This window comes from Scyliorhinus torazame, chromosome 1 (genome assembly GCF_047496885.1).
Source record: "Scyliorhinus torazame isolate Kashiwa2021f chromosome 1, sScyTor2.1, whole genome shotgun sequence".
Lineage (NCBI taxonomy): Eukaryota > Metazoa > Chordata > Chondrichthyes > Carcharhiniformes > Scyliorhinidae > Scyliorhinus > Scyliorhinus torazame.
Genome location: NC_092707.1, coordinates 325,015,482 through 325,041,266, shown reverse-complemented (window position 1 = coordinate 325,041,266; position 25,785 = coordinate 325,015,482). Strand labels below are relative to the sequence as shown.

Here is a 25,785-nt window from a genome sequence, read left to right as displayed (position 1 = left end):
GTTTTACGCAACAAAATCTCTCAGGTTTACCTTATATCCCTGTTAGTACGCATGCAGTAACACACTTCCGAATCTCAGAGGCTTGATCAGTACTGCTTTGACGCTTGTGGTTTTTCTGTTCCCAACTGGATTCTCAATTCAAATTTTGGGTTCTCTTGGAGTGGTTAGGCCACTTCTAAGTCGGGTCCCGTCAGATGTCGCCAGTAAATGTTGCTAACTTTTGGTTGGCGCTTAATTTGGCTGTTTAATTACGTTTGCTCAAGAGTCGCAGGTATCTTTCGACACCGCCACAAGGTTCAGAACCGAATACTGATCAATGACTCGATACACCAGTTAGTAAGTTCAAAAGCAATGCTCATTTATTTACACACAGTCAAATCTACTCATGCATAAACTCTACAAACTAAACTACCACTATGACAAAAGCCTATACTTAGCTTCGGGTGCCCACTCAGTCAGAGGAACAATGGCCGTTGCTCGGTTCTGAGGCTGCTGGGTTGAGCTGTTTACAGGGTAGCAACTAGGAGCGTATATCTCATAGCGTGCGTTGACTTGGGACTTACTTGGTCTGGTGCAGCTGCTGGGCAGGTCTCTCTCTTCGCTGAGAGCCAAAGCCAAAGGAGGGCGGTTCTCCCTTGGGGGATACCTTTTATACTAAAAAGGGCTTTGCGTGCTTTTGGGCGGGCCTTGAACTTGGCCTCAACTAATTGGGTCTTTCCCAATCATCTGTATCGATTTTCCTCCAATAGAGGGGTGGTTCCCTGATCGCTGGGCGTGTCCTGGTGACTGTCAGTCTGCTTTGTCTTAGCCTCTTCTGGCGCCAGGGAGTCTGCCTTAACATTGTGTATCTAAATGTTTCCTTTTTGTCCCTGGAGATGACTCATTAGTATGTAGATTGTTTGGTAGTTTCTGTCCTGTCTGTGAGTTTAAGGTTCTAATCAATAGACAGAGCTTGCACCTGCTTGTTTCTTAGCATTGATCAATTTTCCCTGCATTCTTTGCAAGTGTCCATTTTGTAATCGGGACCATCCCAGATGGCTACAGCGACATGGTGAGTGGGGGTAGGGGCCCGCCGAACTTCAGGGTTAGGCTCCTGAGGTTACATTGGAAATCCAGTCCCAATAGAAGAGGAGCACAGACGTCGGGGAGTACATATCATTTAAAATTGGCGTACTCAGCGCTCTGTATTGCGAGGGTTGAGGTCGTGCACCCCCGGACCTGCACCGAGTGTGACCTGGAGGCGAGGGAGATGGTTTGATGCGCCAGGACGATTGGGAGCGAGCAGCGTCTTACCATGTCTGGATGAATGAGGCTCTCTGTGCTCCCGGATTCAAAGAGGCAGAGCGTTTCGTGTCCGTTTACTCGAACAGGTCATCATAGAGCTCCGGAGGTATTTGGGTCGCGACTGGTCAAGGGTGACCGCACTGGGTTGTGGGTAGCCGGCGTGGTCGGAGGTGCTGGGGCAGTTTCAAGATGGCTGCCCCCATTGGTCGCACGTGACGGGCGGCGTTGCAGATGGCGGCCAAGATGGTGGCCCCCATCGGTCGCACGTGTTGGGCGGTGAGGAAGATGGTGTCCAAGATGGTGGCCCCCATGAATCGCACGTGGCCGGCCATTGTGGGCGAGGATGGCCAAGATGGTTACCCCCGTGAGACGCACATGCTGTGCGGGCCGGAAGATGGCTGTCCCCACAGCCAACACGAGTCCGGGAGGGGCGGAGCCGGCAGACATGATGCCACACTGCGGGATCTGCGGGTCTGTGAGTCTGAGGGTCGGGCCTGCGATTTAGAGTTTTTGGACCTGGCCAGGCAAACTTTAGCAAAATGTCCTTTTCTCCCGCAGTCGCTGCAGTTCGCGTTCCGGGCCGGGCAGCGCTGCCGGGGGTGTTGTGGCTGGCCGCAGAAATAACAGGGTAGCCCCCCATGGTGGGCGGGCAGTCACGCGGCACAGGCCTGGGGTATTCTTTGGTCGTGGGTCCACGAGGGGGTCGTGTGATCGGACGCGAAGGTGTTAAGGCTTTGGAACGCTACTTCCAGAGAGGAGGCTAATTTTCCCGTCTCTTCCAGGTCTCGGGCACCCTTTTCGAGTAGGTGCTGTCTCACATAGTTGGACCTGACTCCAGCCACGTAGGTGTCCCGGATGGCAAGGTCCATATGTTGAGTAGCCGTAACGGCCTGGTAATTGCAGCTTCATGCAAGGACTTTGAGGTCGCGTAACTGCTCTTCCAGCGATTCCCCGGGACGCTGGTGGCGAGTGGCGAGGAGATAGAACATAGAACATAGAACGATACAGCGCAGTACAGGCCCTTCGGCCCACGATGTTGCACCAAAACAAAAGCCATCGAACCTACACTATGCCATTATCATCCATATGTTTATCCAATAAACTTTTAAATGCCCTCAATGTTGGCGAGTTCACTACTGTTGCAGGTAGGGCATTCCACGGTCTCACCACTTTTTGCGTAAAGAACCGACCTCTGACCTCTGTCCTATATCTATTACCCCTCAGTTTAAAGCTATGTCCCCTCGTGCTAGCCATTTCCATCAGCGGGAGAAGACTCTCACTGTCCACCCTATCTAACCCCCTGATCATTTTGTATGCCTCTATTAAGTCTCCTCTTAACCTTCTTCTCTCTAACGAAAACAACCTCAACTCCATCAGCCTTTCCTTATAAGATTTTGCCCCCATACCAGGAAACATCCTGGTAAATCTCCTCTGCACCCGCTCCAAATCTTCCACGTCCTTCCTATAATGCGGTGAACAGAACTGTACGCAATATTCCAAATGCGGCCGTACAAGAGTTTTGTACAGCTGCAACATGACCTCATGACTCCGGAACTCAATCCCTCTACCAATAAAGGCCAACACTCCATAGGCCTTCTTCACAACCCTATCAACCTGGGTGGCAACTTTCAGGGATCTATGTGCATGGACACCGAGATCCCTCTGCTCATCCACACTTCCAAGAATTTTACCATTAGCCAAATATTCCGCATTCCTGTTATTCCTTCCAAAGTGAATCACCTCACACTTCTCTACATTAAACTCCATTTGCCACCTCTCAGCCCAGCTCTGCAGCTTATCTATGTCCCTCTGTAACCTGCTACATCCTTCCGCACTGTCGACAACACCACCGACTTTAGTGTTGTCTGCAAATTTACTCACCCACCCTTCTGCGCCCTCCTCTAGGTCATTGATAAAAATGACAAACAGCAACGGCCCCAGAACAGATCCTTGTGGTACGCCACTTATAACTGAACTCCATTCTGAACATTTCCCATCAACCACCACCCTCTGTCTTCTTTCAGCTAGCCAATTTCTGATCCACATCTCTAAATCACCCTCAATCCCCAGCCTCCGTATTTTCTGCAACAGCCTACCGTGGGGAACCTTATCAAACGCTTTACTGAAATCCATATACACCACATCAACTGCTCTACCCTCGTCTACCTGTTCAGTCACCTTCTCAAAGAACTCTATAAGGTTTGTGAGGCATGACCTACCTTTCACAAAGCCATGCTGACTATCCCTGATCATATTATTCCTATCTAGATGATTATAAATCTTGTCTCTTATAATCCCCTCCAAGACTTTACCCACAACAGACGTGAGGCTCACCGGTCTATAGTTGCTGGGGTTGTCTCTACTCCCCTTTTTGAACAAAGGGACCACATTTGCTATCCTCCAGTCCTCTGGCACTATTCCTGTAGCCAATGATGACATAAAAATCAAAGCCAAAGCCCCAGAAATCTCTTCCCTGGCTTCCCAGAGAATCCTAGGATAAATCCCATCAGGTCCCGGGGACTTATCTATTTTCAGCCTGTCCAGAATTGCCAACACCTCTTCCCTACGTACCTCAATGCCATCTATTCTAATAGCCTGGGTCTCAGCATTCTCCTCCACAACATTATCATTTTCCTGAGTGAATACTGACGAAAAATATTCATTTCGTATCTCGCCTATCTCTTCAGACTCCACACACAATTTCCCATCCCTGTCCTTGACTGGCCCAACTCTTACCCTAGTCATTCTTTTATTCCTGACATACCTATAGAAAGCTTTTGGGTTTTCCTTGATCCTACCTGCCAAATACTTCTCATGTCCCCTCCTTGCTCGTCTTAGCTCTCTCTTTAGATCCTTCCTCGCTACCTTGTAATTTATCCATCGCCCCAACTGAAACTTCACACCTCATCTTCACATAGGCCTCCTTCTTCCTCTTAACAAGAGATTCCACTTCTTTGGTAAACCACGGTTCCCTTGCTCGACGCCTTCCTCCCTGCCTGACCGGCACGTACTTATCAAGAACACGCAGTAGATGTTCCTTGAACAAGCCCCACTTATCCAGTGTGCCCAACACTTGCAGCCTACTTCGCCAACCTATCCCCCCCAAGTCATGTCTAATGCCATCATAATTGCCCTTCCCCCAGCTATAACTCTTGCCCTGCGGTGTATACTTATCTCTTTCCATCACTAACATAAACGTCACCGAATTATGGTCACTGTCCCCAAAGTGCTCTCCTACCTCCAAATCCAACACCTGGCCTGGTTCATTACCCAAAACCAAATCCAAAGTGGCCTCGCCTCTTGTTGGCCTGTCAACATATTGTGTCAGGAAACCCTCCTGCACACATTGTACAAAAAACGACCCATCTAATGTACTCGAACTATATCTTTTCCAGTCAATATTTGGAAAGTTAAAGTCTCCCATAATAACTACCCTGTTAATTTCGCTCCTATCCAGAATCATCTTCGCCATCCTTTCCTCTACATCCCTAAAACTATTTGGAGGCCTATAGAAAACTCCCAACAGGGTGACCTCTCCTTTCCTGTTTCTAACCTCAGCCCATACTACCTCGGAAGAAGAGTCCCCATCTAGCATCCTCTCCGCCACCGTAATACTGCTCTTGACTAGCAGCACCACACCTCCCCCTCTTTTGCCTCCTTCTCTGAACTTACTAAAACACCTAAACCCCGGAACCTGCAACATCCATTCCTGTCCCTGCTCTATCCATGTCTCCGAAATGGCCACAACATCGAAGTCCCAGGTACCAACCCATGCTGCCAGTTCCCCTACCTTATTTCGTATACTCCTGGCATTGACGTAGACACACTTCAAACCACCTACCTGAACACTGGCCCCCTCCTGCGACGTCAAATCTGTGCTCCTGACCTCTATACTCTCATTCTCCCGTACCCTAAAACTACAATCCAGGTTCCCATGCCCCTGCTGCATTGTTTAAACCCCCCCAAAGAGCACTAACAAATCTCCCCCCCAGGATATTTGTGCCCCTCAGGTTCAGATGTAGACCATCCTGTCTGTAGAGGTCCCACCTTCCCCAGAAAGAGCCCCAGTTATCCAGAAATCTGAATCCCTCCCGCCTGCACCACCCCTGGAGCCACGTGTTTAATTGCTCTCTCTCCCTAGTCCTCATCTCATTATCACGTGGCACGGGCAACAATCCAGAGATAACAACCCAGTTTGTTCTTGTTCTGAGCTTCCATCCTAGCTCCCTGAAAGCCTGCCTGACATCCTTGTCCCCTTTCCTACCTATGTCGTTAGTGCCAATGTGGACCACGACTTGGGGCTGACCCCCTGACCCCATCCGCCGCGCGTATACCTCGTTCATGGGCCTTACGTAGAGGCGCTCTAGCATCGCGAGGGGATCTGTATAGGTGGAGGCTTCCTCGAGTTGAACAGATTTTAGATGGCTCACCCGTGCGTGGAGGAGACTCAACTTCTGTTCGTCGGTGATGGAAGGCGAGGAGGCGGCGGTGAGGTAGGCCTTGAAACAGCAGAGCCAGTGCGAAAAAATCACTTTCGCCTCCGCGGCCTGCGGATCGAGTTCCTGTCGGTCAGGTTTGAGGGCCGATTCCAGAGTGGCATTGTAGTTGATTAAATTGATGTGACCATCAATTCACACGAATCCAGGAGTAGAAGTAAACTGTGGCTTTAATCAACTAGAACAGTGCCTACCTGCGACTGATCGGTTAGTGGGAGCTGCCTACAGGGCGACTGTTCTTATACCTCCCCTCAAGGGGTGGAGCCAGGGGCGGAGCCCACACAGGCCCCAACATGCTACATCATAGGTAATACCTTACAATGGTCCATAGGTGGAGCCCACATGGGCACCAGCATAATACAGATATGCACATGGTGAATTGTTACAGCAATACATTCACCACATACGTGACAATATAATTTCATAATGTACCAATCCTGAGAGACAGAGACAGGTTTCTCTCCAGCTATCCTATTTGCCCGGAACTTCCATGGAGTGGCACTCAGCGTGGGATTGCCACTCCGCTCAGTCTTACTTACCTGGACACAAAGACACTCCTTTCTCGCCCGGTCTTCTGACTCAGGCCGGGCGAGAACAGTGTAGTGAATGCCTGAGGCCGTACGTTGAGGCGCCCATTTTTGTGGCACTGTTTCAGGGGAGTGGTTGGAGTCTTGTGGGGGGGAGGGGAGTGAGGGGGGGTGGTGTGTTGGTGGTGCATCAGTACAATGGCCACCCGAAGTAAAAATGGTTTGAATTCTTCTAACTTTTTCTGGGTACCTATTACTGTACGACAGTCAGCATCGTCAGCAGTTTGCGATTCAAATCGGAATTTCAGTTTCCAGTGAGAACTTTGAACTTCTCAGCCAATTGCCGTGCAATCCTTACCTGCGGACCTCTGGACAGGGGTGTTCTTCAAGGTCCTGGAATGGGAAGTTATGGGTGAATGCGATGGATTCACTTGAGCCAATTAGCTAGAGATAGCAGGGGCTAATGCGTAGGTGGTGAGTGGTCAAAACCAGGCCACAATGAACAGCAGCCACTGCCTGCACCGTTCCCTGGGGCTCATTGGCAGCGGAGTGGAAGCCAGCCTGGAGCTTTGCATGGAGGTGTGGCTGTGCTGATGGATGTGGTGTCAGCAAGTGTTGCATGTAGCAGAGCAAGGGTGTAAAATAGGCACTTGTAACCTGGGGGTGCGACAAAAAAGGGACCCGCATGACTCGATGTACCGGAGAAGAGGTTTTGGCACAGTTAAAAAAAAGATGAACATGAAGTCTGGACTTGGGAGCAGAGATATAAGGACAATATGGATGCTGTTGCTGCTTCAGCTAAAGGAACTGATTGACCAGAACTAGCAAGACAGTGCAAGTGCTGTCCCAGAGTTTCAGATAAAGTGATTCTGGTGAGTCCATAGCTTGAGCAGAGCTGGAGAGGTTCTGCAGAATTACACCACATTTCTGAAGACCGTGCCAGCGTGATGCACGATCAATGGCCACTAAAGCGAGGTTGTAGTCCAACTGAAGGCTTTAATAATCTAGATGGCAGGTATTTGGCAGGTAGGATCAAGGAAAACCCAAAAGCTTTCTATAGGTATGTCAGGAATAAAAGAATGACTAGGGTAAGAGTAGGGCCAGTCAAGGACAGGGATGGGAAGTTGTGTGTGGAGTCTGAAGAGATAGGCGAGATACGAAATGAATATTTTTCGTCAGTATTCACTCAGGAAAAAGATAATGTTGTGGAGGAGAATGCTGAGACCCAGGCTAATAGAATAGATGGCATTGAGGTACGTAGGGAAGAGGTGTTGGCAATTCTGGACAGGCTGAAAATAGATAAGTCCCCGGGGCCCGATGGGATTTATCCTAGGATTCTCTGGGAAGCCAGGGAAGAGATTGCTGAGTCTTTGGCTTTGATTTTGATGTCATCATTGGCTACAGGGATAGTGCCAGAGGACTGGAGGATAGCAAATGTGGTTCCTTTGTTCAAGGAGGGGAGTAGAGACAACCCCGGCAACTATAGACCGGTGAGCCTCACGTCTGTTGTGGATAAAGTCTTGGAGGGGATTATAAGAGACAAGATTTATAATCATCTAGATAGGAATAATATGATTAGGGATACTCAGCATGGCTTTGTGAAGGGTAGGTAATGCCACACAAACCTTATAGAGTTCTTTGAGAAGGTGACTGAACAGGTAGATGAGGGTAGAGCAGTTGATGTGGTGTATATGGATTTCAGTAAAGCGTTTGATAAGGTTCCCCACGGTAGGCTATTGCAGAAAATACGGAGGCTGGGGATTGAGGGTGATTTAGAGATGTGGATCAGAAATTGGCTAGCTGAAAGAAGACAGAGGGTGGTGGTTGATGGGAAATGTTCAGGATGGAGTTCAGTTACAAGTGGTGTACCACAAGGATCTGTTCTGGGGCCGTTGCTGTTTGTCATTTTTATCAATGACCTAGAGGAGGGCGCAGAAGGGTGGGTGAGTAAATTTGCAGACGACACTAAAGTCGGTGGTGTTGTCGACAGTGCGGAAGGATGTAGCAGGTTACAGAGGGACATAGATAAGCTGCAGAGCTGGGCTGAGAGGTGGCAAATGGAGTTTAATATAGAGAAGTGTGAGGTGATTCACTTTGGAAGGAATAACAGGAATGCGGAATATTTGGCTAATGGTAAAATTCTTGGAAGTGTGGATGAGCAGAGCGATCTCAGTGTCCATGTACATAGATCCCTGAAAGTTGCCACCCAGGTTGATAGGGTTGTGAAGAAGGCCTATAGAGTATTGGCCTACATTGGTAGAGGGATTGCGTTCTGGAGTCATGAGGTCATGTTGCAGCTGTACAAAACTCTGGTACAGCCGCATTTGGAGTATTGCGTACAGTTCTGGTCACCGCATTATAGGAAGGACGTGGAAGCTTTGGAGCGGGTGCAGAGGAGATTTACCAGGATGTTGCCTGGTATGGAGGGAAAATCTTATGAGGAAAGGCTGATGGACTTGAGGTTGTTTTCGTTAGAGAGAAGAAGGTTAAGAGGAGACTTAATAGAGGCATACAAAATGATCAGGGGGTTAGATAGGGTGGACAGTGAGAGTCTTCTCCCGCGGATGGAAATGGCTAGCATGAGGGGACATAGCCTTAAACTGAGGGGTAATAGATATAGGACAGAGGTCAGAGGTAGGTTCTTTATGCAAAGAGTGGTGAGGCCGTGGAATGCTCTACCTGCAACAGTAGTGAACTCGCCAACAAAAAGGGCATTTAAAAGTTTATTGGATAAGCATATGGATGATCATGGCATAGTGTAGGTTAGATGGCTTTTGTTTTTTGACTTCCCATGTCGGTGCAACATCGTGGGCTGAAGGGCCTGTGCTGCACTGTAGCGTTCTATGTTCTATGTTCTATGTTTGCCCCAGCAGCTCAGGTACAGAATGAAGGCTGCTGGGGCGGCACGGGCTCTTATACCCCGCCTAGCAGGGCGGAGCTACCATACATCCTAACCAGTAGAAAGCGTAGTTTCCACCAATGGTGCTCCAGCCTATCAGGTACCGTAATAGCTATAATACCACATTCACCCTCAGTTAAAAAAGAGTCAGGCAGGGATGGTGGCCTGATACTACAAACATGGCAACGTGGCAGAATTAGTTATGGAGGTACATTAATGCCTCCGTACAGTGTTTTGTGACTATTTATAATTCTGATAGCTATGTACATTTGATGGTTTACATTTACAGTTTACAGTTTACAATTTAATATGAAGCAATCAGTTGATCGGGGGCCCTGGTTGTCCTCTGTGATCGTCGGAGCTTCGGCGGTGACACCGGTGGAGGTGCGGGCGTCTGTGACTCCGGGAGCGTGGCTTCGATCTCCATGGCAGCTTCGGCACCCCTAGACGGCGCTGGTGGGGAAAATGGTTGACCTGGGAGGGAGCCCCTGCGGGGAGCGTCGGTGGGTGGGGGGCCGAGACGGGGCCAGCGGAAGGACCGATCCTCGTGTAAGGTGCCCCGGTGGAGGGGAGGGTGGGATTGGTGGCTGGGGTGTGCATGGGGTTCCGACGTGCGGCAGGTCTCGTAGGGAGACCGTATCTTGTCGGCCGTCGGGGTACGCCACGTAGGCGTACTGGGGGTTAGCATGGAGCAGATGGACCCTCTCGACCAACGGGTCCGACTTGTACGCCTGCACATGTATTCGGAGCAGGATGGGTCCGGGTGCTGCCAGCCAGGTCGGGAGCGAGGTCCCAGAGGAGGATTTCCTGGGGAAGACAAGGAGACATTCGTGAGGTGTCTGGTTGGTGGTGGTACAAAGCAGTGACCAGATGGAGTGGAGGGCATCCGAGAGGACTTCCTGCCAGCGGGAGACTGGGAGGTTCCTGGACCGTAGGGCCAGTAGGACGGTCTTCCAGACCGTTCCGTTCTCCCTCTCTACCTGTCCGTTACCCCGGGGGTTGTAACTGGTCGGCCTGCTCGAGGCGATGCCCTTGCTGAGGGAGGGCCCCCTATCACTATGTATGTAAGCGGGGAACCCGAACAGTGCAAAGATGCTATGGAGGGCCTTGATGACAGTGGCACACGGGCCTGACATACCCCCACGAAATGGCCATTTTCGCCGCATCCCTTGTAGGTGGATGCGTGGGACGGGCAGCGCTGGTGAGGGTGCTTGGCCTGCCCACAAAGGTAGCAGGGGGGCCCCCCCAGGGTTGCCAGGCCGCCTTGCAGCGCAGGCCTGTGGGGGGATGGGGAAGTCTTGGGGTCGGCCGCGGAGAGGTTCCACGCTGCCCAGGGGGAACGTAAGTGTGGACGTTCCTGGAGGCCACGTCCAGGGAGCCTACAAGGGCCTGTGCCTCCCTGAGACCCAGAGTGTCTTTTTCTAACAGTCGCTGGCAGATTTGTGAGGATAGCATACCTGCCACGAAAGCGTGTCCCGGACTAAGAGTTCAGTGTGTTCGCTCGCCGAAACTTGCGGGCAGCTGCAGCTTCTCCCCAACACCAGGAGTGCGCGGTAGAATTCTTCCAGTGATTCCCCAGGGGTTTGTCACCTTGTTGCAAGCAGGTGCCGGGCGTAGACCTGGTTTACCGGGCAAATATAGTGTCCTTTTAGCAGCTCTATTGCTGCATCGAAATCTTCCGCTTCCTCGATGAGGGTGTAAATCTCCGGGCTCACCCTTGAGTGCAGGACTTGCAGTTTCTGCTCTCCCGTGGGTGTGTTTTCAGCCATCCCGAGATACCCTTTAAAGCACGCCAGCCAGTGCTTGAAGATTGCCGCTGAGTTCGCTGCGTGGGGGCTGTGTTGCAGACACTCCGGCTTGATTCGGAGCTCCATCCTTTCTTCTTAAAAAAACTAGCTTCTTAAATTGATGCACGATCAATGACCATGAAAGCGAGGTTGTAGTCCAACTGAAGGCTTTAATAAGCTAGATGTTTCCCCCAGCAGCTCAGGTACAGAATGAAGGCTGCTGGGGCGGCACGGGCTCTTATACCCTGCCTAGCAGGGCAGAGCTACCATACATCCTAATCAATAGAAAGCATACAGTTTCCACCAATGGTGCTCCAGCCTATCAGATACCGTAATACCTATAATACCACACAGCGGAATTCAAGTTGCTGCCGATGGGATCGGTGACTACATCCTTGAAGAAAAAGTATTCCACTTGAGGAAGTTCAGAGCTTTAAAAGGAAAGTATCTGTGGCTGAAATTAAAGTCACATATGCTGAATGGACTGCCCAGTAAATACTATGGTATCTTCTATTTAACGTGTAATTTATAGTTTATATTGACCACAATTTTGTTAATTCATGCTGAATTAATGTTCATTTTGATTTGATTGTTGAAACCTTGTTCATTGGTTTGCTTGTTGGGGGTAATTCGGGAAATTTGGTTCCTTTGATTGGTTAGTCTCCAGAGAGAACAATCAACTGGATTCTCCGCCCCGCCACGCCACATTTCTGCCCCGACCCGCCGGCGGGATTCTCCGTTACGCCTGCCGGTCAATGTGGGGCAGCCCCACGCCGTCGCGAAACTCCCAGGCACCGGCAAAATGGAGTAATACGCCGTCGGAGAATCCCACCCACTATATTTTGATCGTTGTAAGCACCGCAGTTAATTCATCCGTAACTCTTCTGCACCCATAGGAATACAAGCATAATCAATGCAACCTGTCCTCATAACCTTCAGAGCTCATCATTCTGGTGAATTTGTATTGCCAGCCTTTCCAAGGCAAGGGATCTGGAAATGAACATTTTACTTCACATGCAGACTAACCAGAGTTTTAGACAATTATTCTGGGCAGGTTTCTCCGTCCCTCCAGACCCGTTTTCTGGCGCGAAGCACCCCACCGGCAGTGGGATCCTCAGGGCGGGATTCTCTCTTACGGGAACTAAGTCCCCACGCCCGCCGGAAAACGGGCAAGAATCACTCCAGACTTTTTCCTCGAAGGTCCGGGCTGATTCCTGGTTTTCAAGGGGGCTAGCAGACCCCGAGCATGCGCCCCGCAGCTCTGGCGGCCGGCGGGGTCCGCAGTTACGCCCGCGTGGCTGCGCATTCGCACGCCGGCCGGCCGCGGGTCCACGCATGCTCGCAACGGCTGGCCACTGGTCCACGCATGCGTGCGGCGGCCGTCTTCGCGCCGGCCCCCGCTCAACATGTCGGAGCCCTATAGGGGCCCGGTGCGGAGGAACATAGCGGGCCTGGCCACCGTGGACGCCTCCCCCTGGAGTTGGATCCCCCTGCCCCTCCCAGCAGGACGGCACCTGCATCCAGAACGGTGGGGTCCCGCCGGGTGGGACCACATGTGAACCACACCGGTGTGACTCGGCGGAACTCAGCCCGTCGAGCGCAGAGAATCGACACGGGGGCCACTTTCAACGGCCCCCAACCGGCACGACGTCACGCGCATGCCTGGCAGGTCCACGGAGAATCGCTGAAGCGGCGTAGCGCCCGATTTCCGGCTTGAACGGCTATTCTCCGAGCCCGCGCCGGGCACGATTCTGGCGTGGATGGTCGGAGAATCCCGCCCTCTGTCTCAGCAGCCAGCCAATGGGGTTTCCCATTGTGGTCACCCCCACACCATCAGGAAATCCGCGAAGTGCGGGATCCCGCTGACGGACAATCTAGCCCCCTAACTTTCAACAATTTGTATTCCATCCTCGAGATGAGGGATAAACCTTCATTACCATTTTCAATTACCCATGTAACTGCTTGCTATTTTAGTGAGTTCTGTGCACGGGTGGTACATCTTTCTATTCCTCCAGGTTCAAGACTCACCATTTACAAAAAGTCACAGGATTCTTTCTGTCAAAACAGACATAGCATCTGTTGAAAGTCTGATGTGAGAGAGGGCACCTCAAACAATGTCAATTTGGATTATGTTCGCACGTCCCGCACTGAACATTCTACAGTGAAAAAGGTAAGCAGGTGGAAGGTGAACTGTGGTTGGAATAAATTTGCACCACAGAAAGCAATTTTTAAATTCAAGACCCCCCGCCGAGTCGGAGAATCCCCAGGGAGCGGGATGAATCTCGCTCCAGCGCTCCGACGCCGTATTCTCCGGCGCTGGTTTTCGGGCGGGGGCGGTGTTTACGCCGCGCCGGTCGGGAGCCGTTAGCAGCGACCCACCCGGCAATTCTCCGGGCCCCGATGGGCCGAGAGGCCGTCATTTCCTGGCCAGTCCCGCCTGCGTGAAATGGACATGGTCCATCACGGCGAGACTGTCTTGTTGTCCAGCTAGGTGAGTACTCGGGGGGGGGCGCGGGGGGATCTGGCCCTGGGGGCCCCCCACGGTGGCCTGGCTGCGATCGGGGCCCACCGATCTGCGGGCGGGCCTGTGCCATGGGGGCACTCTTTCCTGCCGTGCCTGCCTGTCTAGGGCTCCGCCGTGGCCGGCGCGGAGAAGAACCCCCCCTGCGCATACGCATGAACACGCCGACCAGTCTGCACATTGCCGGAACCACGGCAGCGGTTCTGCGCATGCGCCAACTCGCGCCGGCCCTTCGGCGCCGGTTAGCACGGCGCCAACCCCTCCGCCGCCGGCCTAGCCCTTCCTAGGAATCCCCTAGGATTCCGCACCTTCCGGTCAGCCCGACGCCGGAGTGGTTCGTGGCGTTCTTGGCGCCGGGCCATCCAGCCAGTTGCGGGAGAATCCCGCCCATTTTTTTATTCTTTGTTTTTCGATAGATGATTAGAAACCATGGCTGGAGTAAGAGAAGGATTCGGCAGCTCAGTGTTGCTCATGTGGGTCTTCCAAATAGATAGCGATTTCAGGCCTCGCTCCAGAATTTGAGTATGCAATCTGTGCTAACACTCGCATTCTGCTCGAAGGAAGTGCTAAATTGTCAGAAATGAAAAACTTCAGATGAGACTGACGTTTTATCTGCTTGTTTCGTTATATAAATCATTGATCAGACTACAGTTATGATAAGTATGATCTACTTTATAGAAAGGTTGTCGGAGATGGCAAAGAGATTCATTTTTGATGTGGGCAGGGGAATAGGAAGAATCCTGGTTCTACGTGTAAGCCTCGTGGAAAGGTGTCTCTGGAGGTGCTTTTTAAATTCCCGGGGTGGTGGGGTTGGTGCAGGCTTGAGTTGGGCCCAACAACCCTAGAAACATTTCAGAGTCAGATGAATCTGCTGAATGTGGAAGTGGGCTGTTTATGACTTCGGCCCTCTATAAAAGGCAGCCTTGAAGGCCACCCACCTGGAGAGAAAAGAAGGTTAATGTTTGCAACTGTGCAGGAGGAGACTTCTGAAGACTATCATGTAAGTAAAAGCTGTAAATGTTGGCCAACTGGCTAGTTATGCTGTAAGAGGTGGCCCATCATGGGCTTTCCACAGGGAAATTTAAATTGAGCTTTCTGCTTTAGCTGTGTTAGCATCACAGACTAATATCCGCCAACATTTATATAGGGTCATAGAACATAGAACTGTACAGCACAGTACAGGCCCTTCGGCCCACGACGTTGTGCCGAACTAGTCTGCAACTAAGATCAAATCAACCTTGCCGACATCTTTGGTGGTGTCTGTGCCCTCCATCTGCCTCCAGGCAATCAGAAGGGCGAAGGCCAAGACATCAGCCTTCCTCATCTCCAGCAGCCCCAGCAAGTCCGACACACCAAAGATTGCCACCCATGGGCACAGCCCTACTCTAACTCGCAAAATCTCCGACCTTGTTTCGAAGAAAAAGCCACAAACCCAGAACTTAACCAACTTAGGGCAGGACCAAAATATTTGCGAGTGGTTCGCTGGCCCACTTGAACAACTCTCACGCCTATCCTCTACACCCAGAAAGAACCCACTCATACGTGTGCCCTGGTCATGTATGCTCTATGTACCACTTAAAACTGAATCAAACTCAGTCTTGCACACGAGGATGTAAAATTGACTCTATGCAGAGCCTCGCTCCACACTCCGATTCAGCGATCTTATTGTGCCCACCGCGCATACGGGCACAATGGGTGAATTGCGCGAGAACTCCAAATCAGGCTCCGCACTGGACGCTGGGCCAATCGCGAATCACCTGACTTGCTCTGCCCGTCGAGATCCAGATCTGCATATTTAAATGAGCTGAATGGCTCATTTAAATACCCAGGCACCAGATTCACCCAGCGCCCAGGATTCAAAGGGCATGTCTGGGAGACTTCACCAGGGCACTGTTTAGTACTGATCCACTCAAACATGGACTAGGTGTAATGGCGCCTAGGGTTGTCTTGCAGGCCATTGGAGACTCCCGAGAGGTCAGGGACAGGGCAGGGTGGTACCCTGGTATTTCCCTGTCACCTGGGTACCTTGGCACTGCCAGCCTGGCAAGGGTGAAACTCCCCGAGGCCAACAACAATAGTAAGACTAGCAGGGTGCTTCTCGGCACTGCATCCACCAAGAAACACCTCGTCAAAAGCGGACTTTAATATTTGTCCGCTAAATCGCGTCCATAGCAGCACTAACTAAACCAAACATGACATGCTGAAATAGTAATCCTATTAATGAAAACTTTTAAATGTCTCACATCCCAATATATTATGAAATTTCAGTTACTACTTTTATATTTTAAAGCTGGGGAGGGACAGATTATTAAAATGACTGTTGCAAATCACGTGATCTTTGGCACTTGAGTTTCATACAGTCCTAAGTCACAAGCAAATGCCTATTTAAATATGCACTTTCACAGCCATCCAGCAAATTCAACATTCCTTTGTTTCAGGATAGGTTAACACTAAAAGATGATAGAACTCCAACTCTCCTGTATCTCTGTTGTACCCGAGACAAATGGGAACATCAAAACTTATTGAGCGTAAGGCAGGAATGGATCATGATGATTTTGCTCATCCAAATCAGACTGATTGAATTTCTCGTTATTTATCACCAATCCCTTATCTGAAAACAGACTTTGAACTTCTGAAGTCACATGATCAGGGAACCATTTTATTGCCCGCTTTCAAAATCAGAAAGGAATTGTTTTCTGGCAGAATTCTACCAGAAGCCATTGAATTAGCTGCAAGCCATCAAACAGCCAAAATAATTACCAGCAATAACAAAAACAGAAAATGTTGGAAGTTCTCAGCAGGCCTGACAGCATCTGTGGAGAGAGAACAGAGCTGAGCTGTCAAAGAGGCATGCAGACTCAAAACGTTAGCTCACTTCCATATCCGGGCCTGCACATCGGGCGGGATTCTCTAATCCCGCGGCAGAGTGTTCACGCCGTCGTAAACGCCATTGCATTTTACGAGGACGGATTCCGGCCCGCAAAAGGGGCCAGCACGGGTGCCGCGAGAAGCGCAGGGGGCGTGGCACCAGACTGCCGTCGGATACGTGGGATGCCTCGATGACGCGGCACCACGCCGCTTAATATGCGCCAGCGGCGCGGAGTCCTGAGAGCCGCGAGATGGCCACTGCCCGCCGTGGCGCCCCGAGTGTCAGGGACCATGACCTCGACACGCTGCTGGATGCGATCGAGGAGAGGAGGACGATCCTCTGCCCTAGACGGGGCCACCGCCACCCGGGTAGCACAGTCCGGTGAACATGGAGGGAGGTGGGCAATGCCGTAAGCACACCCCATGGACCGGCCAACAGTGCCGGAAAAAGATGCACGACCTGATGAGGGCAGCCAGGGTGAATACACCGAGACGTGCCCCTGGCACCACCCAACCCCTGCCACACACACATGTGAAAGTAACCCTCCCCTCAGGAGGAGGGCAAACCCCACACCTGACACACATGGGCACCGATGAGAGCCGCTTTTGCCGGGCGCCCAGCGCTGCCATGCCATCATCTAGCCAACATCTGCGAGGCATGCGGCGGACCGCCTAACGCTGATGCTTTCAACCCTGCCCCCAGTGTAAGATCTCCAACAACCATAGGGAGCATGAGAGAACCGGAGGGGATCCACCCGTACTGCACCCCCTCACAGTCCACGTGCAGAGGGCACTGGACCTTGTTGGCGGAGCTGAGGACCGGGAGGTTGCCCCTTGCCAGATCGGAGGTGCACCAGCAGGTGAGACTCCCCTGCCCGGCTCCCCCCCCCCCCCCCCCCCACTACACCCCCTCACCCCAGTCCGCCTGTCTAACGATACATGCAGTCTTGTGTCTTCCAGGACCTGCCGCCAGTCGTCCCAGCCCGTCTGGCATACCTCACCCACGCCAAGTGCCAGGTGCAGATGGCCCCAGGGACGCATGCCACGGCGGGGAGGGCAGACGGCAAGGAAGGCCTTCCTCCGACATTGGGACCCAGGATACGGACGCACAAAGGACAGACACCCAAGATACCGACAGCCAGGACACAGAGAAGCTGGACACAGATGCACACGACAGCCAGGACAGTGACACACAGAGGACAGGGATACAGTTGACAAACAGACCGGACAGTGACCCTCAGATGGGGGCGAGATAAGGACCATCGGGCCAAGGGTCGATGCAGGAGACCCCTGACTTTGCCTCCGATGAGGACATGGACTTTGCGTCACTGCTGTCTCCCACACCCTCCACCATCGCAGAGCCTACCACCTCGTTGGGCACTTTAATGAAGAGGCTTCTGGGACACTCACTGGTGCGCACCACACAGCCGTACTGGTACAGCAGGTGGGGGTAGGAGCAGCCGAGGGGCCGGACAGTTGGAGGGCAGCCCAGCCCCAGCAACTAGCTGCCGCCCAGACGGTTCCCAGGTTCCTCGGCTTTCCAGTCCCACCCATAGACCCGACGCAGTTAGACACCCAGGGACTACGGCCGGCTTCCAGCAGCTGCAGACACAGGTGGAGGAGTCCATCTGCGTCCAAGAGCAGGGAGTGGTGCCGGTCAAGACTGCCACCCAGGCCAACCCCGCACGGGTGGCATCCGCGGTGGAGGCAAAAGGTGCAACGGTTTCGGCCATGGGTCAGGTCACGCAAGGCATGGGGCTTCATGTGGACGCGTCATCCGTGGCCCAGGACAGGGCTGCCCTCTCACAGGCAGCCATGTGTCAGAGCCAGCTGGATATTGCGTCCGCGCTCCGCAGTCTGGCTGAGTCTTAGCAGGCCATGACCCAGTCTCAGCAGGCCATTGCTAAGAGCATGGGCGCCATTGCCCGGGTGCTGGATGGCGTCGCACAAGCCCAGAGGGAGGTGGCACAGTCCCAGACGGTGATGGCCACTCCCTAGACTCCATCGCAGTTGACGTTAGGACCCTGGTCGATACCACAGCGATCCTCCAGAACTGGCAGTGCCAGGTGTCGCTGATGCCTCGGGGCTTGTCTCCGCTCGCATCCCCGTCCCATAGAGAGGCCCGGGGGCCACCGGGCACCCCGAGGGAGGGGAAGGTTCTGGGGCCCGTTCCGGTGACTCCTGCAAGGGAGGGCCCGGAACACCATGGACCCTCGGACTCCCCGTTCCGACCCTGGTGCATCTGGTGGGCAGCAGGCAGAACATGGTGGCACCAAGCCATTCAGCACGCCCGCGGAGCAGCCTGGCCCATCCAAGCTGCCCCCCCCCCCAGGAAAGGCACGCCAACGGGGAGCCAAGTCGCAGGGCGCCTGGTAAGTTGGCACGGGCGCAGGGCACAGTATTGTTATAGGGGCTAGGGCACTTGTATATTACCGTTCCAATTAAACTCACTGTTACAGCAATGCAAGATGCCTCTGTGCTATGTCCGGTGCCTGCGGGGTCGAGTAGGGGACTGAGTGCCACTGTGGTCGAAGGGCGATGGAACGTTGAGCGCAGGTGGGTGTAAATCTCTCCCACCCCGCCCCCTCCCGGGTGTCCACGGAACATTGCTGCCAGCTACTCAACATGTCCATGTGATGGAGTGTCCAGAACGCATACAGGGACCACCCAGGTGGAGGGTGTAGCTGTGGCCATGAGTCAGATATTAGCTGACGATTTGGAGCTCACAGCTCATCGCAGAGCGGGTTGTCATCATTCACCATGGCATTGATCACCCCCGCTTCCACAAGCAATCGTGTGAGACCAGCCCATTGTGCCGCAGGTGGATGTGTGGTGAACGGGTGCTGTGCATGTGGTGGTGTGAGAGCTAAGGTCGGTGGGTGGTGTGAGAGGTGCGTCTCATGGGTGTTGCGGGAGGTAGGGGTGCTGGGTGGTGAGGTGGGGCGGTACAGTGGTTCCAGTGCCCCTGCTCAGCGAGTCCCTACCCCCCTAATTGGTGAAATGTGCGGTGATCAACGCCTCGTGTGCTCGCTGGCCAAACCGGTGGCGTCGTGCAGCCTCCCGTCCATATCCAGCCCCCATGTCGGGTCTCTAGCCCCCCTCGTCCCCATCCTCCTCATCTGGAGAGGCGTCCCCTTCCTCGAGCTCACCCTCTGCCTCCTCGTCCAGCACATCGCCCCTCTGCTGGGCTGTATTGTGGAGTACGCAGCAGGCCACAAGGATGCGGCCGACCCTCTCCAAATGGTACCGGAGGGCCCCTCCAGAGCCGTCCAGGCACCTGAAGCGCATCTTCAACAGGCCAAAGCACCTCTCGATAACACCCCTGGTTGCTGCAAGGGCCTCATTGTATCGGGTCTCTGCGTCTATCTGTGGCCTCCGTATCGACATCATCAGCCATGACCGCAACGGGTAATCCTGGTGGCCCAACCCCTCAGCCGGGGGGGGGGGGGGGGAACCCTCGAACATGGCGGGGATGAACGATTGTGCCAGGATAAACGCATCATGTACACTGCCCGGGTACTGTGCGCAGACGTGCAGGATCTTCATGCGGTGGTCACAGACCACCTGAATTTTCATGGAGTAGGTCCCCTTCCTGTTCATGAACACATCTCTGTTTTCCGCTGGTGGCCGCATGGCGACGTGCACCCCATCGATCGCCCCTGTACCATGGGTATCCTGGCCACTGCAGCGAATCTTGCTGCCCGAGTACTCTGGTGGGCCCGGTCCACTGGGAACTGGATGTACCTGTCTGTGATGTCATACAGGGCGTCAGTCACTGCACGGATGCACCGGTGCGCCGATGCCTGCGAGATGCCGGACAGGTCCCCGCTCGGCGACTGGAACGACCCCATCGCATAAAAATTCAGGGCGACCGTAACCTTGACAGCCACCGGGAGAGCATGTCCTCCCCAGTGCCACGCGGTGCCAAGTGTGCCATAAGGTGGCAGATATGGGCGACGGTTTCCCGACTCATCCTGAGCCTCCTCCTGCATGCCCTGTCCACAAGTCCTCGAAGGACATGCGGTGCTGGTAAACACGAGGCCTCATCGGGCGCCTCCGGTGTCTTGGCGCCCCCACCACCTGCTCCTCCTCCTCCTGCTCCTCATCCACATCAGTATCCTCATCCTGTGCCTCCCCTTGTTGTGGTCATCGTCCACCTCCTCCTCCTCCTGCGCCTGTCGAGCGGGCGGCCCTGCAGCGTGAGCAGGTGCCACCTGGCCCTCTGCAGCCTGTCCCTCTGCTGCAGCCGCCGCTGCTGCAGCCACTATGAACCGCCTGCGCCTGCTGCCACAGGGCTACATGCAGGGCAGCAGCTCCCCCACGGCGGCCAACATCGCTGGCTGGTGCCCAAACATTATGATCTGCAGGGGGCGGGGGATATACAACATGTTTAGGGATGGCGCATGGCCCCCTCTACAGCCAGATGCCATGGGCTACATATCTGCCCCGGTTGGGTGATTGTTGCTAACTTTTGGTTGGCTCTTAGTAAATGTTGCTCGTTATGTCTTTATTTAATTCGCTCTGTTTTATAACCTTTGCTCTAGAGTCGCCAGGTATCTTTATGATACCACCACGAGGTTCAAGTTCAAGTGCTGATCAATAACGCAATACACGAGTTAGTACGTTTCAAATCAAAACACATTTATTATACACAGTCAATCACTACTCATGCATAAAACTCTACTTACTAGACTATCTCTAACACTAAAAGGCCTATACTTAGCTTTGGAACTGGCCCACCAGGTCAGGGGAACAAATGGCCTTTCATTCGATTCTGAGTCTGCAGGCTTCAAAGCTGGTATAGACTGGTAGCTAGGAGCGCCTATCTCGTAGCGGCATTGACTGGAGACTTACTTGGTTGGTGCAGCTACTAGGCAGGTCACGGTCAAGGGTTGTTTCGAGCTACTGAGTGACCCTGCCAAGAAGGACGAATTGAACTTGGGGACTTTATTTTATAGTCCCCAAGGGCTTCGCGCCCTTTTGGGCGGACCCCGTACCTGGTTCCAAGTGATTGGACTGAGTTCTGATCACTTGGATCCATTTCTCCAATACTGGAGCTGTTCCCTGATCGCTGGGTGGTTCCTAAGTGTCCGTTGGCCTTCCATTGTCTTGGCTCCTGCTGGCGCCGAGGAGTCTGGCTTGGCCTTGTTTATCTTAAATGTTTCCAATTGTTCCTGGGGATCGCTCATTAATATGCAGGTGGTTGTGAGTTTCAGTGCTGTCTGGGTTTCTGCAAGTTCTAATATACAGGAAACTTTGCACCTGCTTCTTTTTCCTGGCTTGACTGAATTTCCCTGCATTCTTTGCGGATCTCCATTTTAAGTCGGGAAGTGGCCAACCCAGGTGGCTACATGATTGTGACACAGCCACGCTTGCACCCAGACCCCTGCCCACACCCTCCGTGCTCCGTCCAGTATTGCCAGTCCCTCCTGATAGCGCCATCATTGGATGACTATGCCCTCACGGGGGGCTGCCATGGGTGCAGCCCTGGACCTGCCCGCCAGTGGGTGCCGCCAGCTGGGAGGTCCGACCCCTGGGGAGTCCGGCACCTATGGTCACGGCCGGGAGGCTTGCGGGCAGCCAGCGGCTGGGGTCTGTGCCCATCAGCCTGGCTGCCATAATGGTGGCCGTGGCTTTGGCACCGCCCTGCCATGGCAGGTTGTTCCAGGCCGGCTGGCATGTCGTCCCAATGCCCCCCCCACCTCCTACCCCCGAACATGGAGGCCCTCCCCCCTCTCACCCCCAGCCCCGATCGTGCCCGTCCCGACAGACTCAGGTACCCCCATACGCGGCCGCTCACCTCCTCTCCCGCATCGTCAGCCAGCACGACTGGCTGACGATTTTTATTTGCAGATATGAACGGTGCCGGCGTGACCCGGACTTCGGCCCATCCGGCCCGCTGAATCCACGGGAGCCTGGAGAATCGCTGAACTTACCCCCTCGGGCGATTCTCCGGGCGGCGCGGCACCGATCACTATGACACCGTTCTCGCTGGTTGAGAGAATGGCGGTAGGGCGTCGGAACGGCGTCGTGTAAAAAAACGGCTCGATTGCAGATTCTCTGAACCGGCCCGGGGTGAGAGAATCCCGCCCATAATTTTTCCATCATCACAGAGCATTCTGACTTCATAAAAATCCAGCCCACTAGGACTAGATCCAGGATGAGAAATTTTCATCATGAGGAGTGATTAGAGAAGCTAGGGCTTTATTCAATAGAACAACGAATGTTAAGAGATTATCTGACCGAAGTGTTCAAATTTTGAAAAGGTATTTTGCAAAAGGTAGACAGCAGCAGGAGAATGGGCTGAAGTGGACAAGCTTTTTCAGAGGAACAATGCAGATAAAGGCAAAGATAAAGTCGCCATAGCCCCAGATGACCATAAGCTGCTTTCCCCTTTGATGGGGAGAGCTGACTGGTGGTGATTTAACCCAAGGATCACCACAACTCAGGCAAGGGGCAAGATTGAGAAGGCAGGGCCTTTATGAATAATCTCAGTAGGTACAATGAGCTAAATGATCTGTTTCCCAGAATACCACGCAATGAAGCTCAGGGAATCATGCCAATTCATGCTATTAGTTAATAATTAATACAAAATATATCCGGAAATACTCACCCTTGGATGTGGAGTTAATATTTTACATGAATTGCATACATTTTCTTAATGACAGAACATTGGGAAGAAGATAAAGTATCAGGAGTTCTTACATTTTTTACATATCAGTTCCTAGCCTTATCTCACTGCCGTGTTAAACCTGCTCCCTTTTGGTGCCTCTCTTCTCCCAAGCCTGCTCCTATTCACTGTCACTGTCCTGCAAAAGCTACTCCTCTCACTTCCTTGTGATAGTTTTTCCCTCTCATGATTATTTTGAAGTCAAATCACATTGGTCCTGATTTTCAGCTTTATTAATTGACAGCAAGGGGAGATACAATGAACATTGCTGTACACCATCTATCACCCTCTTCTGACCAATGACTGAATTGTTACCATTTTTCCAGGCCCTTTGCTATAGGCGGCAAAGGTGCTTAATTGCACAAAATAGGACCCCAATTCATTTTACAGATATCAATGGGCAGAGTATAAATCTTACAGAGGCAGCTCAATGTGTTGAGCAGACGAATTGACACACTTCAAAAGGGGCTGTTGCAGAATGCTTAGAAATACTTAGTTACAATTTTAAATTGCTTTTTCTCAGGTCAGAAGAAGCATTAAGATCAACCCTCGTGGTGCACAACCCTCTTTCCTTCACCATCCACCAGCCTGATGTCTTTACAGATGAATATCGTATTGATGTTGGATCTGGATAACACATGTTGGGTTTAGCATGACTGGAATCAAGTCTATAGCTAACGAAACAGATGGGATCCATCTAAGTAGATGTCAATGTAATTTTAATATTTCACAGCAGTTATTCTGATAATTTCTTGGAAACTGCAAATTAAATGTATTTACACAATTTATTTTTATAATTACTAATTATAATTATAATTGATGTAGAAATTTCAAAACAGAAATCATTAAATATGAAAATGCATACTCACTGTCTTGAGTTTTCCTCCCTCTTGCGCAAGTTTAAATTTATTTTATTTTAATTCCCCCATTTCCCCAAAATACAACTATTCATAGAGAAAATGGTGTGCTGGCATTAGCTTTTGCTCACTAGTAGCAATCACATCCATATTCAAATGACATTAGTTCAAGCTTCACTCGAAAACTGACGCACATAACCTGTGCAGTATTGAGGGAGTGATGCAACTTTTAGATGAGCCATTGACCCAATTAGCCCAACTGTTCTGATGAAGGGTTATCAGCCCGAAACATTAATCCTGTTTCATCTCTTCCACCGATTGAGCCAGGCCTGCGGAGTAGTTCCAGCATTTACTGATTTTAGCTCAATCTGTCACTCTGATGGCGATTTAAAAAAACCATTGGCATTATTTCAGGAAGAACTTGAAGAGGTATTCTAGTGTCCCGACTAATATTTACTCCCCAAACAACGTTGAAATGGATGGAGTAGTAATTTATCTCATTGCCGACTGTGAGACTTTGTGTACAAATTGGCTGCTGCGTTTCGCTATATCGCAAGTACCTGAAAAGCTACTTTATTAACTGCAACTGGCTTTGGGGCATCTTGAAATCATGAAAGACACGATTATAAATGAAAGTTCTTCCATTCAAACAATCAAAGAGAAAACTATTTTCTTTATGGATTTGTTTCTTATTGCAATTCAGGCGCATAACTCAAACATTTAAACAGAGTATGGAGCTCTTACAAGTATAGACAGTAAATATCTGTAACAAGGGGACATTAAAACTTACCTGACACATGATCACTTTCATAAATTTTCCACACCGTTTAGATCCGTTGAAGTCAATTGATTCTGTGACTTTCTTGTATTTCTGTGCGACTGCATTATCCTTCTTCTGATTGCAACAGCCAAATGTACCATACTGAGAGCAGAATTGCAGACGGGAATCTGGTTTAAAGGGAGGTCTATAGTCCAAACACTGGGGATGGCATGACACATGGGCTGCTTGCAGATACAAGCAAACAAGGAGTAAACACCTGAAGGAAGTGCTTATCAATATTTCACTTCTCAAAATCAAATGAGGAGATGTGATGGAAAATGTCATTAAATATCGCTGGGCTGAACATTCACTCACCAGTGGTCCCAGCATCATTGGAGAAGAGAGAGTAAAAGATGTGTTTGTACAGCCAAGTCGCAGGAGTTCTACATCTTGCAAATGGATCAAACAACGCTAGTGTCCCGGGTATTTGACATTACAGGTCTTCGGGGACTGTGGTGGAATCTAATGATTGTCTGCCCAATAAACACGCATTTGAAGCATCTGAATTGGGATTGCTTAGGAGGAGGAGGGGGAAGAGGGGAAAAGGCAGTTGCAATGCAAATTGTGCAGTTGTGGTAGGCCATCCCACGCATGTCATCTGTCTTTAAAAGATATTGGGTGATGGAAATATTGAGAATTTGGGAAGGATTTAATTTTTTAAAAGACACAAGTACTTAAATAAAGTTCGGGGGCGAGATTCTCCGACCCCCCGCCGGGTCGGAGAATCGCCGGGGGCGGGATTCACCGGCACCGGATATTCGGCGGGGGCGGGAATCAGGCCGCGCCAGTTGGCGGGCCCCCCCCCCCGCGATTCTCCGGCCCGGATGGGCTGAAGTCCCGCCGCTAAAATGCCTGTCCCGCCGGCGTAGATTAAATCACCTACCTTACCGGCGGGACAAGGCGGCGTGGGCAGGCTCCGGGGTCCTGGGGGGGTCGCGGGGCGATCTGGCCCCGGGGCGTGCCCCCACAGTGGCCTGGCCTGCGATCGGGGCCCACCGATCCGCGGGCGGGCCTGTGCCGTGGGGGCACTCGTTTCCTTCCGCCTTCGCCACGGTC

At 52.0% G+C, this 25,785-nt stretch overlaps 1 protein-coding gene across 3 annotated transcripts in view; it reads right to left on the bottom strand.

Moving 5' to 3' along the window:
* The window catches only part of hhipl2 (HHIP-like 2), a 98,837-nt gene extending 73,658 nt beyond the window's left edge, over positions 1–25,179 (bottom strand). For all 3 annotated transcript variants that reach the window (XM_072508284.1, XM_072508304.1, XM_072508293.1), the window contains exon 1: positions 24,700–25,179. In XM_072508284.1, the coding sequence (XP_072364385.1) occupies positions 24,700–25,062 (363 nt within the window). In that variant the 5' untranslated portion in view covers positions 25,063–25,179. The remainder of the gene's footprint in view (positions 1–24,699) is intronic.
* Between the last annotated feature and the right edge of the window lie 606 nt (positions 25,180–25,785).